General features: G+C 38.5%; 1 protein-coding gene across 1 annotated transcript; it reads left to right on the top strand.

Moving 5' to 3' along the window:
- The first annotated feature begins 224 nt into the window (after positions 1 to 224).
- On the top strand, positions 225 to 1,532 carry LOC120163026 (nudix hydrolase 4-like). Its single transcript, XM_039173058.1, has 4 exons — positions 225 to 475; positions 588 to 783; positions 1,002 to 1,130; positions 1,303 to 1,532. The coding sequence occupies exons 1-4, from the start codon at positions 291 to 293 to the stop codon at positions 1,417 to 1,419; spliced, it is 627 nt and encodes a 208-aa protein (XP_039028989.1). The 5' UTR covers positions 225 to 290; the 3' UTR covers positions 1,420 to 1,532.
- The last annotated feature ends 14,067 nt before the right edge of the window (positions 1,533 to 15,599 follow it).

Raw genomic sequence — 15,599 nt, 5'->3', positions numbered from 1 at the left:
TGTGATGGAGAAATCTTAATTTGATAATTTACATGTAGTAATTGACTTATCGAATTAAAACAATGTGTAAGAAGGCGCGTCGGTTTTAAGGATTGCTTCGTTTCTCTTTCCTTTGTCTCCCTCCACGAATGCCAGACGCGGTTCAATTTCACTCCTTATCCACCATTTATCACAACTCAACAAAACCCAATTTCTAAATATAGTCACACTGCGAATTTGGCCAAAAACAAACAAAAAAACTGCAAAAAATTCTGGGTTTTTTTTTTTAATTTCTTGTTTTCTCTGAAACCATGGGAGGGATCTCGGGCTTTCTTATGAAGTTTCCCCCTTTGCTCCACTTTGTCTCGTCTCTCCTCGAAAGAATCACCATCAAATTGCCTATGCCGATCGAGAAACTAGTTCATCGCGTTTCTTATCCTCGCACCGGCAGACACTTGCAGCGCTATAATAATAGAGGCTTCCGATTAGTTGTTGGGTAATTCACGAATCTCTCTTTTCTTTTCTTCTTTTTGGCTTGAGTTTCCTTTCCGGGTTTTGTTGACAAGGAAGAGAAAGTTTCTGATTAGGAATATTTTTGTTTTGAGCAGCTGCATTCCGTACAGGTATAGGAGAACAGAAGAAGCGAACTCTGTTGACGAAGAAGCTATTGAAGTTCTTGTGATTAGTGCGCAGAATGGTAAAGGACTGTTGTTCCCCAAGGGCGGTTGGGAGAAGGATGAATCCATGGAAGAAGCAGCCATTAGAGAGACGCTCGAGGAAGCCGGTGTTCTCGGCGATATTGAGGTTAGTGTCTACTATGACTTTAAATTAATTGCGTTTATGGCCGAATTTTCAGTTGCGTTACATTTAATATCGTTGTTGTGCAATAACTGAACGGTTTCGAACAGCTACTATTCCGATAATAAAACCTCTATTTAATCCTTGGTGTTTACCGTGCTAGTCGAGTTTGACCTCTTCATCGCAGTTCTTTCAGCTTCTTATTTGGATATCTATTTTTGCAGTGTAAATTGGGTAAATGGTCTTACAAGAGCAAAAGGCAAAGTATATTCCATGAAGGCCACATGTTCCCTTTGCTTGTCAAGCAAGAGCTAGATCGATGGCCCGAGAAAAACATTCGAAAGCGGGAATGGGTACGTACCTTGTTACGCGGAGGATGTGTATACGTTTTTAATAGACTAAGAAAACTTCAGAACAAATATTATCTTGTAATCAATGTATCTTGCTGTGAAATGTGAATCAAATCAATCAATTATAGCAAAATCCATGGAAGAAGAAGAATCATATGTTGTTCTTATTGTGCAGGTGACAGTGTCGAAAGCTAGAGAGGAATGCCCGCATTTGTGGATGAAAGAAGCCTTGGAAGAGTTGGTTTGCCGCCATACGCTGAAGGAGGGAGTCAATGAATCAGCTTGTAAGTAGAAACAATGGAGTTGGTTGGTTCTTTGAATTTGTGAGAGTAGGAGAAATAGATCAGTGTAAATAAGGAGGACATCATCAAACAACTATTTTTTCGTTCTTTTGAGTAGGTAGAACTAGAAAAGAAAGCTTTTGATTCATTCATTCTTTCACCTCCATCAAAATTTTGAAGATTCATTGTTTCATTTCAGTAGATTTCTGGTATGAATGCATGCAAATGAAGTTGAAAAGGAATACAGATATCAAATTGACCTCCATGGTTTCCATCTATTGTTCTTTCTACAAGACATGTCCGTATTAGAACCCTTACAATATTTTATAATTGAGAAAATAACCTCAGTGACCAAAAATTTCATATAATATACGATTTTAACCAACTTTTTCCGGATTTTCCAAAATGACCAACAAAATCGCAATGCGATCGCTAATTCGCAACGCGATCTCCATTATCGCAAATTCGCGTTGCATTTCGCGTTGCGATAGTTGGAAATAGCGTTGCGATGGTATACAATGTCGTTGCGATTTTCCCAATTCGCAATGCGAATAAGTAAATCGCAACGCGAATTGGGAAAATCGCAATGCGATACTGACTATCGCAATGTGATACTTACTATCGCAATGCGATAATACAAAATCGCAACGAGATACTGACTTTCGCAACGCGATTCTGACTTTCGCAACGCGATTTACATAGCGCCATTCGTATTAACGCGTATTTTTTTTTTTCAAATTCCAAACACGAATTTTTTCTTAATAAATCGGAAACTGAACCGTCCACAGTAATCGCAACTCATAACCTCAAACCCAAAAACACAACACTCAGTCCCATCTCCATCTCTCACTCTCTACGGTGAAATCCGTCCCCATCTCCGAAGATTTCCGTCCCCATCGCCGGCGAAATCCCTCACAACCATTCACACTCAAAAAATCCCTCACAATCATTCACAAATGGAAAATCAAGAGGGTTAGTTTTTTTTTATTTTTATTTTGAAATTTTTGCATTATTTTAGGTTTTTCATATTGAGATTAATGATAAGTTTACTGGTAATTTCAATAATAGATTAACCATTTCACTTAGATTTCTTATTAAATTCATTCGATTGCTGCCAATACTGCTAAACTGTTTAGCCTGTGAAGTTAGTATTTGTCTTTGCTTTGTCTTTTGGTTGAAGTAATGCAGAAGAAGAATAGTTTCGAGAATGAAAATCGCAAAGCGGAAATAACTATCGCAACGAGATAATTGCAACGCGAAATAAAAAACGCAACGCGAAACAAAAATCGCATTTCGATTTTTATTTCGCGTTGCGATTTTCATTTCGCGTTGCGATTTTTATTTCGCGGTTGCGATTTTCATTTCGCGTTGCGATTGTCTGGTCGCGATAGTCATTTCGCGTTGCGATAGTCATTTCCGCGTTGCGATTCTCATTATCTCGTTGCGATTTTCATTTCAACCAAAAGACAAAAACAGTGTTGCAAATTTTAGTTTCAAGAATAAACTACTATTTATGTTTATTGTTTTGTTTTTGGTATATCTTGACAGTGTAATTTTTGGTATATCTAACTTGGTATGTTTATTGTTTTTTTGTATAAATTTTTTTCGGCTTCATTGACATTAAGGAATAAAGTTAGCCTAGCCACTACAATTGCTTCGAAGTTTTCACCTGCACAAAGAAAATTGTTTGAAGAAACCTGTTTCGGGCCATGGCTGAGAGTACAGCATCCGGGTGGAGATGCTAGTTTGATCCATTTGTGGCTTCAGACCATGACTAGCGATCTACCCGACAGTATACAACGTGGTGAGGAAGAGATATGGTTTCATTTTCCACCGGCGTATACTTGTTTTGGGCGGAAGGAGTTCTGCTTAATCACTGGTCTACGATTCGGACACGATGATGTAGGCCGGTACACTCGTCATATCACCCGCCCATCATGGTTATCCAGGGTTTTTCCTGATGAGTCAATAGAGAAGCCGAACTTACACGTCGACGACATGAAGAAATTGTTTAATAAGAAAGATGATTTTACTCGGATGAATGACGTCGATGTTGTCCGAGTATGCCTTCTACTACTTTTGTATGCCGGCTTTTTAGGCAGAGAGGCCAGACAACCTATTCCTCAGGAGCTAATATTATTGGTAGAGGACCTAAATGCATGGAATCTGTTTCCGTGGGGTTCGTATATATGGAAAGCTACCTGGACTAAGTTGTCGTCTGCCTTTGATGACCGCAAAAGTTTGCGGGGCGATGGGTCGAAATACACTTTGTCAGGCTTTGTTTGGGCCTTTAAGGTAAGAATTTCTATATAATGTTTTCAAAATTATAATTAATTATTTAACAATTACTAATGTTTGTTATTATATTGTTTGTAGATTTGGATATTCGAGGCCTTTCCCGCCATGAAGACATATGCAATAAAAACTTCAAATGATATTCCCAGGGCTATTTCCTGGAAGAGGAAACGTCTGTTGGATTGGGAAGACTTAATACCATATGCGACAATAAATAATGTAAGTTAACACAAATACTATCATATATAAACAAGTTATTAATATTAGACGTTTAACTTTGTTTGAGTTTTTATATTTTTAGGAGGCCAACATTCCATTAATGAGACTGACACCCACGGAGGCTGAGCTTGCCACTGATTGGTGGCAAGCTAGTCAGCGTTTTCTTGATGGCACGAATGATGAGCAGCCTCCACTTCCTCCACTTCGAGAGCCATCACCTCACCTAGAGCCATCACCTGATCGACCCGACTATACACCTCTACAACGAGAGCCATCACCTATCCCGTCACATCATCGAGCCTCTTCTCCACCATCACCTCATGATAAGCGACCGGCAAAGATGCCACGACTTCTATCTCCCTATTCTCCACCTCCACGGGATGAGTCAAGGGAGTTACGTGATGATGTCAATGCCTTGCGTGAGGAGATCGGTACTCTACTTGATAACGATGGTGCATGGCGTGTGGAGGTGTCTACTTTACGTGGTGAGGTTGTCGCTCTACGTGAGATGGTAGTATCGTTGCAGAATGAGGTTCATACTCGACGCAACGAGGTAAGTTTAAGATTTTCCATATTTAACTTGATGATAAATTTACTCGTAATTTCACTTAAATTAACCATTTCACTTAGATTACTTAGTAAATTTATTCGGTTGCTGCCAAAACTGCTAAACTTTTTACTTTAACACTGTGAAGTTAGTATTTGTCTTTGTTTTGTCTTTTGGTTGAAAGTTTGAAATATATTTATCTTTGTTTTCACTGTTTAAATATCATGTCTGTTTATTTACTGATATTTGTATTTTTATTTAGCGGACCGATAAGGTGGATGCTTTACGTCGGGTTTTTCTTGCACGACAGAGTTCACGCATCAGACGGCGTGAACGTGCTATTAAGTCTCCGTATACCCCAATAGTGCGAAGACACCGCAAGAAGAAGCCCGACTCGCCTATCATCCCTCAAGAGTCTACTCCTATCGTTGAAGAGGCCCCTATCATTCTTCGAGAGTCCCCTCCCACCGTTCAAGAGGCCACTGTCATCGTTGAAGAGGTCCCTCCCACCATTCAAGATCCCGATTCACATGGCGTCATATGTAGGATTCTTGAGAAACCCTCTGACGTGCCGGACATGATGGATTCAAGTTGGCTCTCGTATGAGTTATCGGCCAGTACCATACCGGTATCTGAAGATGAGAGGAAACAACTACCGGACACAATTCTGGATAACACCCTTTGGGCTAAGACCGCAGTTGATTTTTATCTACATGAGCGAAGCCAGGGGTGTTTCACTGACATATGCAAGCTCAATGATGATATCTATTTGTTGCTTGATCGGTCTTGGTGGGGCGTATTATTAGGGGTCGAAGACAATGGCTATTTCGATGGAGGGGTAAGTCTTATATTTTTCTTATATTTTCATTTGATTATTTTTTTTGTAAATTTATGTAAGTTACTAATATATGTCTTTTTTTGTAAAACAACATATCGATGCGTAGGTGTCACGTCTTCTAATAATTAGGAAACTTAAGGAAAATAAAAGAAATACACGGTATACAATTATGCCGACGTCTTTTAACGCCGTTCACTTGAAGAATCAACGAGATGAATCATTTGCGTTGGGCAATGGACAAGCTAAACTTTATCCTGCATGGTGGGAGGTCGATAAGGTTAGTGTTTATTTTAGATTGAGTTTAAAGGTATTCATAAATAAGTGCGCAAATTAATGAATTATTACTTATGATTGCAGGTGTTTATCCCTGTTTTGGAACATAACCATTGGCTTCTCGTCGAGCTTCAGATCCCATCCCTTAAGGCAATAGTATATGACAGCATGATAAATTACATATCATTGGCTGATTTAAGAGATATTATTAAGGGATGGAGCTCTTATTTGGCTAAATACTTGGATGCGATAAATTATTGGACTCGTTCTGGAAACAAGAAGCCAAAGAAGCTCAATATTACAGTTAGCAGAGACGAGACCGCACCACAACAAACGAAAGGACCCAGAGGGGATTGTGGTCCTCTCGTATGCTTGGCGTTGGACCGTTTGATCACAGGAAGTATAAAGTATCTACCTCCCACCGATATAGATAGAGCTGCAGTAGGCTTGTGGTTTCGACATTATATGGTTAGATCGATTTATACGAGACGCTGCCTACCTGCATCCGCCTTATAAAAATGTCCATAAATAATTGGTATGTTTATAGGCTTGTGGTTTGAAAATGTTTGGTTAAGTACCTAGAATTCAATAATTTGCTGTTTGTAGGTTTTAGATGTGTAGAAAGTGTTGTTTGAGCAAATGTTTGGTTTATACAGGTTAATCTCAGAAGTGAGCTGCGTGAAAATGATGTATGGCTGCAAAAGTTGATTCAATAATAGAAGTGTTATTTTCTCTAATAATTATTGTTTATTTTTTTATTGTTTAATTGATTTGTAAAAGGTGATTTGTAAAAGTTGATTTGTTTAATTGATGTTAACATAATTCTTATTTGTGCTTATTTAATTGATTGAAATGTAATGGTTGATTTTGTTGATTTCAATCTGCATTATGTTGAAGGCAAAAAGTACTATCGCAATGCGAAATGAAAATCGCAACGCGAAAATGAAAATCGCAACGCGAAATTAAATTCGCGTTGCGATTTTCATTTCGCATTGCGATTCCCTCGTTGCGATTTTCATTTCGCATTGCGAAATTAGCGTTGCGATTTTCATTTCGCATTGCGATTCTCTCGTTGCGATTTTCATTTCGCATTGCGATAGTAATTTCCGCGTTGCGATAGACATTAAGATGATTGCCTATTAAGTGATAACAACTGGAATAAATCATAGCAATTTTCAAACTCAAGTTACTAATACATGCCTAACTGAAAATGTTAAAAGTTCACACATAAAATCTACATAATACAACGTTTGCATTTAAAAATCACCTAAGTTAACAGTCCCAAAAGGTGAAGCCAGTTGTGATTGGGATTTTAAATATGATTGCGATTTTGATTGCCTTTTTCTTGACACCATATGAGCTTTGGATTTTGATGATGATCCATATTTTGGTAGAGGAAAAGATGATTGTGATGGCACTGGTGATCCACATGTCAACCTTGTATGACCACTTTCTTTGCACCGACTACATGTCGATCTCTTCTTCTCTTCACCCTTAGACGGTATACGATCGTGACTTTTTGGTCGGCCAGGTAGCCTTCTGTCCATGGCTGGTGGCAAAACTGTTTGTAAGTCATCTGGTATGTCCCACTCAGAAGGATGTGAAATAGGATAGACAATCTCGGCATAAGTCTGTCGATATACTTCTGTAGTGTAGCAATCCATAGCGTATGTGCTTGAATTATCTTGGTTTAGATGAAGAGCAACTTTTATAACATGGCCATATGGATAACCAGATGTTTGCCATTTCATACAACTACACGTCCTTGCATTTAGATCGACAAGCCCATTTAAGTTATTATCCAGTACTTCAAACAAAGTGTTTGAACATGGTTCAACTCTCCATAACGTTGACTTCACAACACGTTTCGTTATCTTTTTTTTCAGTCCATGGTGTAACACGATGTTCCAATATTCCTGTAAATTTAAATAAATAATACTTAGTAAAATATATGATAAGTTACGAATTCAAAGAAATAATACCTGCATGGTTTCTTTTCTTGTAGTACCACTGTTGAATAGAGGCTCGAAAAAACTCCATTAACATAGTAATGGGTAATTTCCGAGAATGACGACTTAGAGCGTTAATTGATTCTGCACTATTAGACGTCATGAAACCATATCTTGCTCCAAGTTGATGTACTCTTGACCATCTTTCAAACCCGACATCTTCTAGTGTTTGAGCACACTGAGGCAAAACACGTCTTAAACAGTTTATATGCTTATTGAAATCCACTTCCCGATAAGCCTTTATAGCCTTCCAGTATGTCCATTTGTGCTTTTTTATACCAGCAGACCTTGATTTTAGATTTCTATACAAATGAACACCACAAAGTCCATGAAAAGCATCTGGGAAACACCTTCTAACAGCGTTGTCAATTGAGTTTGCCCTATCGGATATGATTGTTAGATTGCTAATAGGACCTATGCAATCCCTAAGATGCCCCATAAACCATGTCCATGAATCAGAGGTTTCAGATTTGCCAACCCCGTAAGCTATTGGCAATATCCCATTGTTAGCATCCATGGCTACTGCTAATAAGTTTACTCCAAGGTATCGACCTTTCAAATGTGCTCCGTCAACTATAATAACTGGGCGCATGCAAGTAATAAACGAATGAATCTACAAAATAATATACACAAGAAATATAATCATTTAAATATGAAATGCATGTAACTAACAGAAATGAGTCAACAGAATTATATTGATTTACTAACCGCAGCGCCAATGGCGATAAACAGCAACTCAAAGCGTCCATCTCTATCTGTTTTGATATGAGTTACCGACCCAGGATTTTTCAGCTTTAAATTGTGACAATAAGCCGGCAGTTGGGCAAACGATGCTTCTGGCGACCCCCTCAACAATTCCAAGGCATAACATTTGGCTCTCCAAGCTTGAGAATATGATATACTAATCTTGAACCGAGCATTCATGTCAGTCATAATTTCATGTCCCCGATATACCCTGCCATTCAAAAACATTAACTCAGCCAGAAAACCACCCAACACCTTTTTGTTTGCCTGTCTATGGTGAGGAAAAACTTGGGTTCTTGAACATGTATGTTTATCAATAAAAGTCCTAACTTGAAACATTGCGCAATCTTTTATCCTCTTTGCAATCATACGCCACGTACAGTTTTTGTCAATCGTACACCTTGTTTCGAAACGATCTTTGCTTGATTTGTTAACTTTTAGTTGATAGCCATCTTCCACATATTTCGTATACAAAGCTATCTTCAAGTCTTCCTTTGTATCAAAACAATCATCTTTCTTGATACGAATAACTTTTGTGTAACAATCAACTGCTTTCTTTGCCAACTCTTCTTCCGGTAACTGAAGTAATTCTGGCATATTCCAGTTATACTCCCGTGGCATTTTCTTTTCTTCGGGGACTTTTTCTTCTTCTTTTTCTTCTTCAGGATTATATGAATTACAGAATGGATGTTCAACATGTTCATTCACAGTCGTAACTTCCTCCTTATTATCATCAACAACATCTTCCTCGGCAACGGGTGTTTCATCATCAAAATTCGGGTATTGACCAATATCAAAATCATTACACGCAGGGTTTGTTTCTTCTTCTGAAACATCATCAAAATCCGTGTATTGACCAATATCAAAGTCCGGGTATTGACCAAGATCAAATTTCGAATACTGACTAGTACTCACAATTTTTTCTCTTGGCTCATCATCGTCTAATTGGTCAATACGAAAACCGAAATTTGGTGCTGAAAGTTTATTTGGATTTGGATTAGAGAAAGGTTGTGGGTTTTGAGACCCACTTAGTTGATTACTACCCGCTACTGACCCAACAATACTACTTCTAGGTTCAACAACATACAATGTAACATCATCACTTGAAACATTAATGTAACCAATGAATCGTTCAACATCTTCATTGTCGGTTAACAAATAAACTTTACCATTTCTCTGATAAGATAGCCTAAATCCACTTAGGGGCTCTAAATTCAATTTCTTTGAAACATGTAACATTAGGGTTTCATAAGTTAACTTCTTTAATGACAGTTTTAGTTGAAGATTCATGGGTAAAGGCATATATTGTAAAACACCATGAACATTCTCCCATGACCCTCCAAAACACAAATCTATCCAAACATGATCAACATTAGATGATTTCATGGTTGTAACTAAACAAACGAGGTGCGAAACTAAGACCTGTTGCCGGATGGGGAAGGATGTCGTTGGATATTGGAACGGATGTCACCGGAGAGAGTGATAGATGGAGATGGAATGAGTTGCGATTTAGTGATTTAAGTTATGAGTTGTTGCTGCTGCGTATATATATACACAAAAAATTTGGCTTGCGAAACTAAAACCTGTTGCGAACTTTGAAACTCGCATTGTGATTCTGTATTATCTCGTTGCGAAAGTCAGAATCGCGTTGCGAAAGGCAATCATTTGACCATCGCAATGCGAAATGCAAATCGCAACGATAGAATCACAATGCGAAATGAAAAAGGCAACGAGGATTAACATGCATAAACTTTTAACAATTATTGAATTCTAGGTACTTAACCAAACATTTTCAAACCAAAAGGAGTATATATGTTAACAAAACTTGCATTATGTGTATTTTATATGTGCACTTTTAACATTTTCAGTTAGACATGTATTAGTAACTTGAGTTTGAACATTGCTATGATCTGTTCAGTTGTTATCACTTATTAGACATTCATTTGACTATCGCAACGCGAAAATGGCTATCGCAACGCGAAAATGGCTATCGCAACGAGAAAATCGCAATGCGAAATGAAAATCGCATTGCGATTTTCTCGTTGCGATTTTCATTTCGCATTGCGATTTTCATTTCGCATTGCGATTTTCTCGTTGCGATAGCCATTTCGCGTTGCGATAGTCTGTTTTGCCTTCAACATAAAGCAGATTGAAAATCAACAAATCAACTATTACATTTCAACACAAATTATGTACACATCAATTAAACAAATCAACATTTACAAATCATCTTTTACAAATCAATTAAACAATCAAAAAATAATAATAATTCTTATTTCTTCATCAATTATTGAATCAATGAATCAACAACTTTGTGACCCCGTACATCCATTTCACGCAGCTCACTTAAGGATTAACCTGCAGAAACCAAACATTTGCTCAAACAAGACTTCCTACACATCTAAAACCTACAAACAGAAAATTATTGAATTCTAGGTACTTAACCAAACATTTTCAAACCAAAAGGAGTATATATGTTAACAAAACTTGCATTTGACTTACCAATTAACAATGGACACTTTCATAACGCGGATGCAGGTAGGCAGCGTCTCGAATATATTGCTCTAGCCATATAATGCCGAAACCACAAGCCTACTACACCTCTATCTCTATCGGTGGGAGGTAAAAACTCTGTGCTTCTCGTCGTCAAACGCGCCAAGCAAAGGCATACGAGAGGACCACAATCCCCTCTGGCTCCCGGCGATTGCTGTGGCGCGGTCTCGTCTCTGACAACTGTGACATTGAACTTCTTTGGCTTCTTGTGTCCAGAATAACTCCAATACTTAATCCCATCCAAGAATTTAGCCAAATGAGAGCTCCATCCCTTGAAAATATCTCTCAAATCAGACAGTGATATGTAATTGATCATGCTGTCATACACTATTATCTTCAGGGATGGGAGCTGAAGTTGGACGAGAAGCCAGTGACGACGTTCCAAAACAGGGATAAACACCTGCGATCATAATTAATAATTCATTTATTTGCGCACTTATTTATGAACACCTTTAAAAAATTTAAAAAATAAACACTAACATTATCGACCTCCCACCATGCAGGATAAAGTTTAGCTTGTCCATTGCCCAACAAAAATGATTCATCTCGTTGATTCTTCAAGTGAACTGCGTGAAAAGCCGTCGGCATTATTGTATATAGCGAATTTTTTTTATTTTTCCTAAGCTTCCTTATTATTAGTAGACGTGACACCCACGCATCGATATGCTGTTTTACAAAAAAATACATATATTAGTGAATTACATTAATTTTTAAACAAATTAATCAAAATCATATATAAGACAAATATAAGACTTACCTCCCCATCCAAATAGCCACTGTCTTCAACCCCTAATAGCACACCCCACCAAGACCGATCAAGCAACAAAAACATTTCATCGTTGAGTTTGCTGATGTCAGTGTAACACCCTTGGCTCCGCTCATGTAGATAAAAATCAATTGCGGTCTTAGCCCAAAGGGTATTATCCACAATTGTTTCCGGTAGTTGTCTCCTATCCACTTCAGATACCGGAAGGGTACTAGCCGGTAACTCATACGAGAGCCAACTGTCATCCATCATTTCCAGAACCGGTGGGGGTTTCTCAATACTTCGATATATTACCCCATGTGAATCGGGCTCTGGAATGGTGGGAGGGACCTCTTCAACGATGACAGTGGCCTCTTGAACGGTGGGGGGGGGGAATCTTGAGGGAGAATAGGGGCCTCTTGAACGATTGGAGGGGACTCTTGAGGGATGACCGGTGAGTCGGGCTTCTTCTTGCGGAGTCTTCGCACCATTGGGGTGAACGGAGACGTAATAGCATGTCCACGCCGTCTGATGCGTGAACTCCGTCGTGCAAAGAAAACCCGACGTAAAGCATCCACCTTATCGGGCCGCTAAAAAAATTAATACATAAATCAGTAAATAAACAGACATGATATTAAACAAAGACAAATATGTTTCAAACTAGCATTGTATTCACCCAAATCATTATTCTATCATAGTTCACAAAATGCTCAGATAACATTCCAGAAGTAAGCACTTATATAAACATTTAAAAGGACAACATATATAAACATTCCAGAAGAAGAATAGTTTACTTTTGCAACACGAAACTTAAAATCGCAACGCGAAATGACTATCGCAACGCGGAAATGGATATCACAATGCGAAATGAAAATCGCAACGACAAAATCGCAACGCGAAATTAAATCGCAACGACAAAATCGCAACGCAAAATTGCGATTTTCATTTCGCGTTGCGATTTTGTCGTTGCGATTTTGTCGTTGCGATTTTCATTTCGCATTGCGATAGCCATTTCCGCGTTGCGATAGTCATTTTCGTGTTGCGAAAGTAAACTATTCTTCTTCTGCAAATTGAAACTTGAATGGATTGCATTACTTCAACCAAAAGACAAAAACAAAACCAAAAACAAATACTAACAAAAACAGTTTAGCAGTATTGGCAGCAACCGAATGAATTACGAGTATGAAAAATCTTAAACTTACCTCGTTGCGTAGAGTATGAACCTCATTCTGCAACGATACTATCATCTCACGTAGAGCGGCTACCTCACCGCGTAATGTAGACACCTCAACACGCCATGCACCATCGTCTTTGCGTAAAGTACCGACCTCCTCACGCAAGGCATTGACCTCATCACGTAACTCCCCTAACTCATCCCGTTGAGGTGGAGGTGGAGAACAGGGAGATAAACGTCGTGGCATCTTTTCCGGTCGCCTATCTTGCGGTGATGGTGGAGAAGAGGCTCGATGATGTGACAGAATAGGTGATGGCTGTCGTTGTGGAGGTGTATAGCCGGGTCGATCAGATGATGGCTCTGGGTGAGGTGATAGCTCTGGGCGAGGTGATGGCTCCCAAAGTGGAGGCTGCTCATCAACCGTTCCATCAAAAAAACGCTTACTAGCTTGCCACCAATCAGTGGCAAGCTCAGCTTCCGTGGGTGTCAGCCTCTGTAGAGGAGTGTTGGCCTCCTAACAATATAAAAGCTCAAACAAAGTTAAACGTGTACTAGTAATAACTTGTTTATAAACATATGGTAGTATTTATGTTAACTTACATTATTTATTGTCGTATACCGTAGTAAATCTTCCCATTGCAAGGTCCGTTTCCTCTTCCAGGAAATAGCCCTGGGAATATCATTTGAAGTTTTTATTGCATATGTCTTCATGGCGGGAAAGGCCTCAAATATCCAAATCTACAAACAATATAATAACAAACATTAGTAATTGTTAAATAATTACTTATAATTTTGGAAACATCATATAAAAATTCTTACCTTAAAGGCCCAAATAAAGCCTGTCAAAGTGTATTTGGAACCATCGCCTTGCAAACTTTTTCGATCATCCAAGGCAGACGATAACTTATTCCATGTAGCTTTCCATAAATACGAGCCCCACGGAAACAGGTTCCACGCATTTAGGTCTTCTACCAATTTGATTAGATCGTTTGGAATAGGTTGTCTGGCCTCTCTGCCTAAAAAGCCGGCATGCAAAAGAATTAGAAGGCATACTCGGACAACGTCGACGTCATCCATCCGAGTAAAACCATCTTTATTATTCAAAAATCTTGTCAGGTCTTCTACGTGTAGACTCGGCCTCTCCAGCTCAGGAAAAACCCGGGATAGCCATGATGGGCGGGTAATGTGTCTAGTGTACCGACCTACATCATCGTGTCCGAAGCGTAGACCGGTGATTAAGCAAAACTCCTCCTGCCCAAAACACGTATACGCCGGTGGAAAATCAAACCATATCTCTTCATCACGACGTTGTATAGTCTCTGGTAGATCGCTAGTCATGGTTTGAAGAAACAGGTGTGTCAACATCGCATCTCCACCGGGATGTTGTACTTTCAGCCATGGCCCGAAGCATGTATCCTCAAACATTTTTCTTTGTGCAGGTGAAAGCTTCGACGCAATTGTTTTGGCCAGGCTGACTTTATTTCTCAAGGTCAATTGAGCCGAATAAAAGTTCTACAAAAACAATAAACATACTAAATTAGATATACCAAAAACTACACTGTGAAGATATACCAAAAACAATAATAAACATAAATAGTAGTAGTTTATTCTTCAAACTTAAATATGCAACACTGTGAATTTCGTATTTGTCTTTGTTTTTGGTTGAAGTAATGCAATTCATTCAAGTTTCAATTTGCAGAAGAAGAATAGTTTCTGAAAATGAAAATCGCAACACGAAAATAAAAATCGCAACGCGAATTCGACTATCGCAACGAGAGAATCGCAACGCGAAACTAAAATCGCGTTGCGATTTGCATTTCGCGTTGCGATTCTCGGTTGATTTAATAAGCAATCTAAGTGAAATGGTTAATCTATTATTGAAATTACCAGTAAACTTATCATCAATTTCAATATGAAAAACCTAATAATAATGAAAAAATTTCAAAAAGAAAATAATTAAAAAAACTAACCCTCGTTGGTTGATTTGGTTGATTTTCCATTTCTGATTGTGAGGGTGGCTCTGAGAGATGGAGATAGACGGATTTCGCCGGAGATGGGGACGGATTTCGTCGGAGATGGGTGAGAGAGTGAGAGATGGAGATGGGACTGAGTTGTGATTTTAGGTTTTAGGTTATGAGTTGCGATTACGGGATATACTGTGGACAGTTCAGTGTTCCAATATATTAATATTCGTGTTTCGAATTTAAAAATAAAATACTTGGCCAGGATACTAATGGCGCTTTGAAAATCGCATTGCGATTATGTATTATCGCGTTGCGAAAGTCAGTATCGCGTTACGAAAGTAAGTATCTCGTTGCGATTTTTTATTATCGCATTGCGATAGTCAGTATCGCATTGCGATTTTCCCAATTCGCGTTGCGATTTACTTATTCGCATTGCGATTTTCCCAATTCGCGTTGCGATTTACTTATTCGCATTGCGAATTGGGAAAATCGCAACGATACTGTAGACCATCGCAACGCGATTTTCAACTATCGCGTTGCAAAAATGCAACGCGAATTTGCGATAATGGAGATCGCGTTGCGAATTAGCGATCGCATTGCGATTTTGTTGGTCATTTTGGCAAATCCGGAAAAAGTTGGTTAAAATCGTATATTATATGGGATTTTTGGTCACTGAGGTTATTTTCTCTTTTATAATAAGGATTAATTTGTCAAATTTGAAATTATGAGAGATCTTTGAGGTCTTTTCTATCAAAATTCATCATGAAAAAGGATTAAAGATATTATTAAAATCTTCGTTTTTAATTTTCTCTGTAATTTTCTCGAGAATC

The sequence above is a fragment of the Hibiscus syriacus genome, unplaced genomic scaffold (genome assembly GCF_006381635.1).
Source record: "Hibiscus syriacus cultivar Baekdansim isolate YM2019G1 unplaced genomic scaffold, ASM638163v2 tig00111427_pilon, whole genome shotgun sequence".
NCBI classification, from domain to species: domain Eukaryota; kingdom Viridiplantae; phylum Streptophyta; class Magnoliopsida; order Malvales; family Malvaceae; genus Hibiscus; species Hibiscus syriacus.
This window is presented reverse-complemented; position numbering and strand designations above follow the sequence as displayed.

Excerpts from the sequence above, each read along its gene's own strand:
- LOC120163026 (XM_039173058.1), top strand. The coding sequence starts at position 291 with ATGGGAGGGATCTCGGGCTTTCTTATGAAGTTTCCCCCTTTGCTCCAC. Across the intron at positions 784-1,001 it reads GTGTTCTCGGCGATATTGAG|TGTAAATTGGGTAAATGGTC; the intron begins GTTAGTGTCTAC and ends CTATTTTTGCAG. Across the intron at positions 1,131-1,302 it reads ACATTCGAAAGCGGGAATGG|GTGACAGTGTCGAAAGCTAG; the intron begins GTACGTACCTTG and ends CTTATTGTGCAG.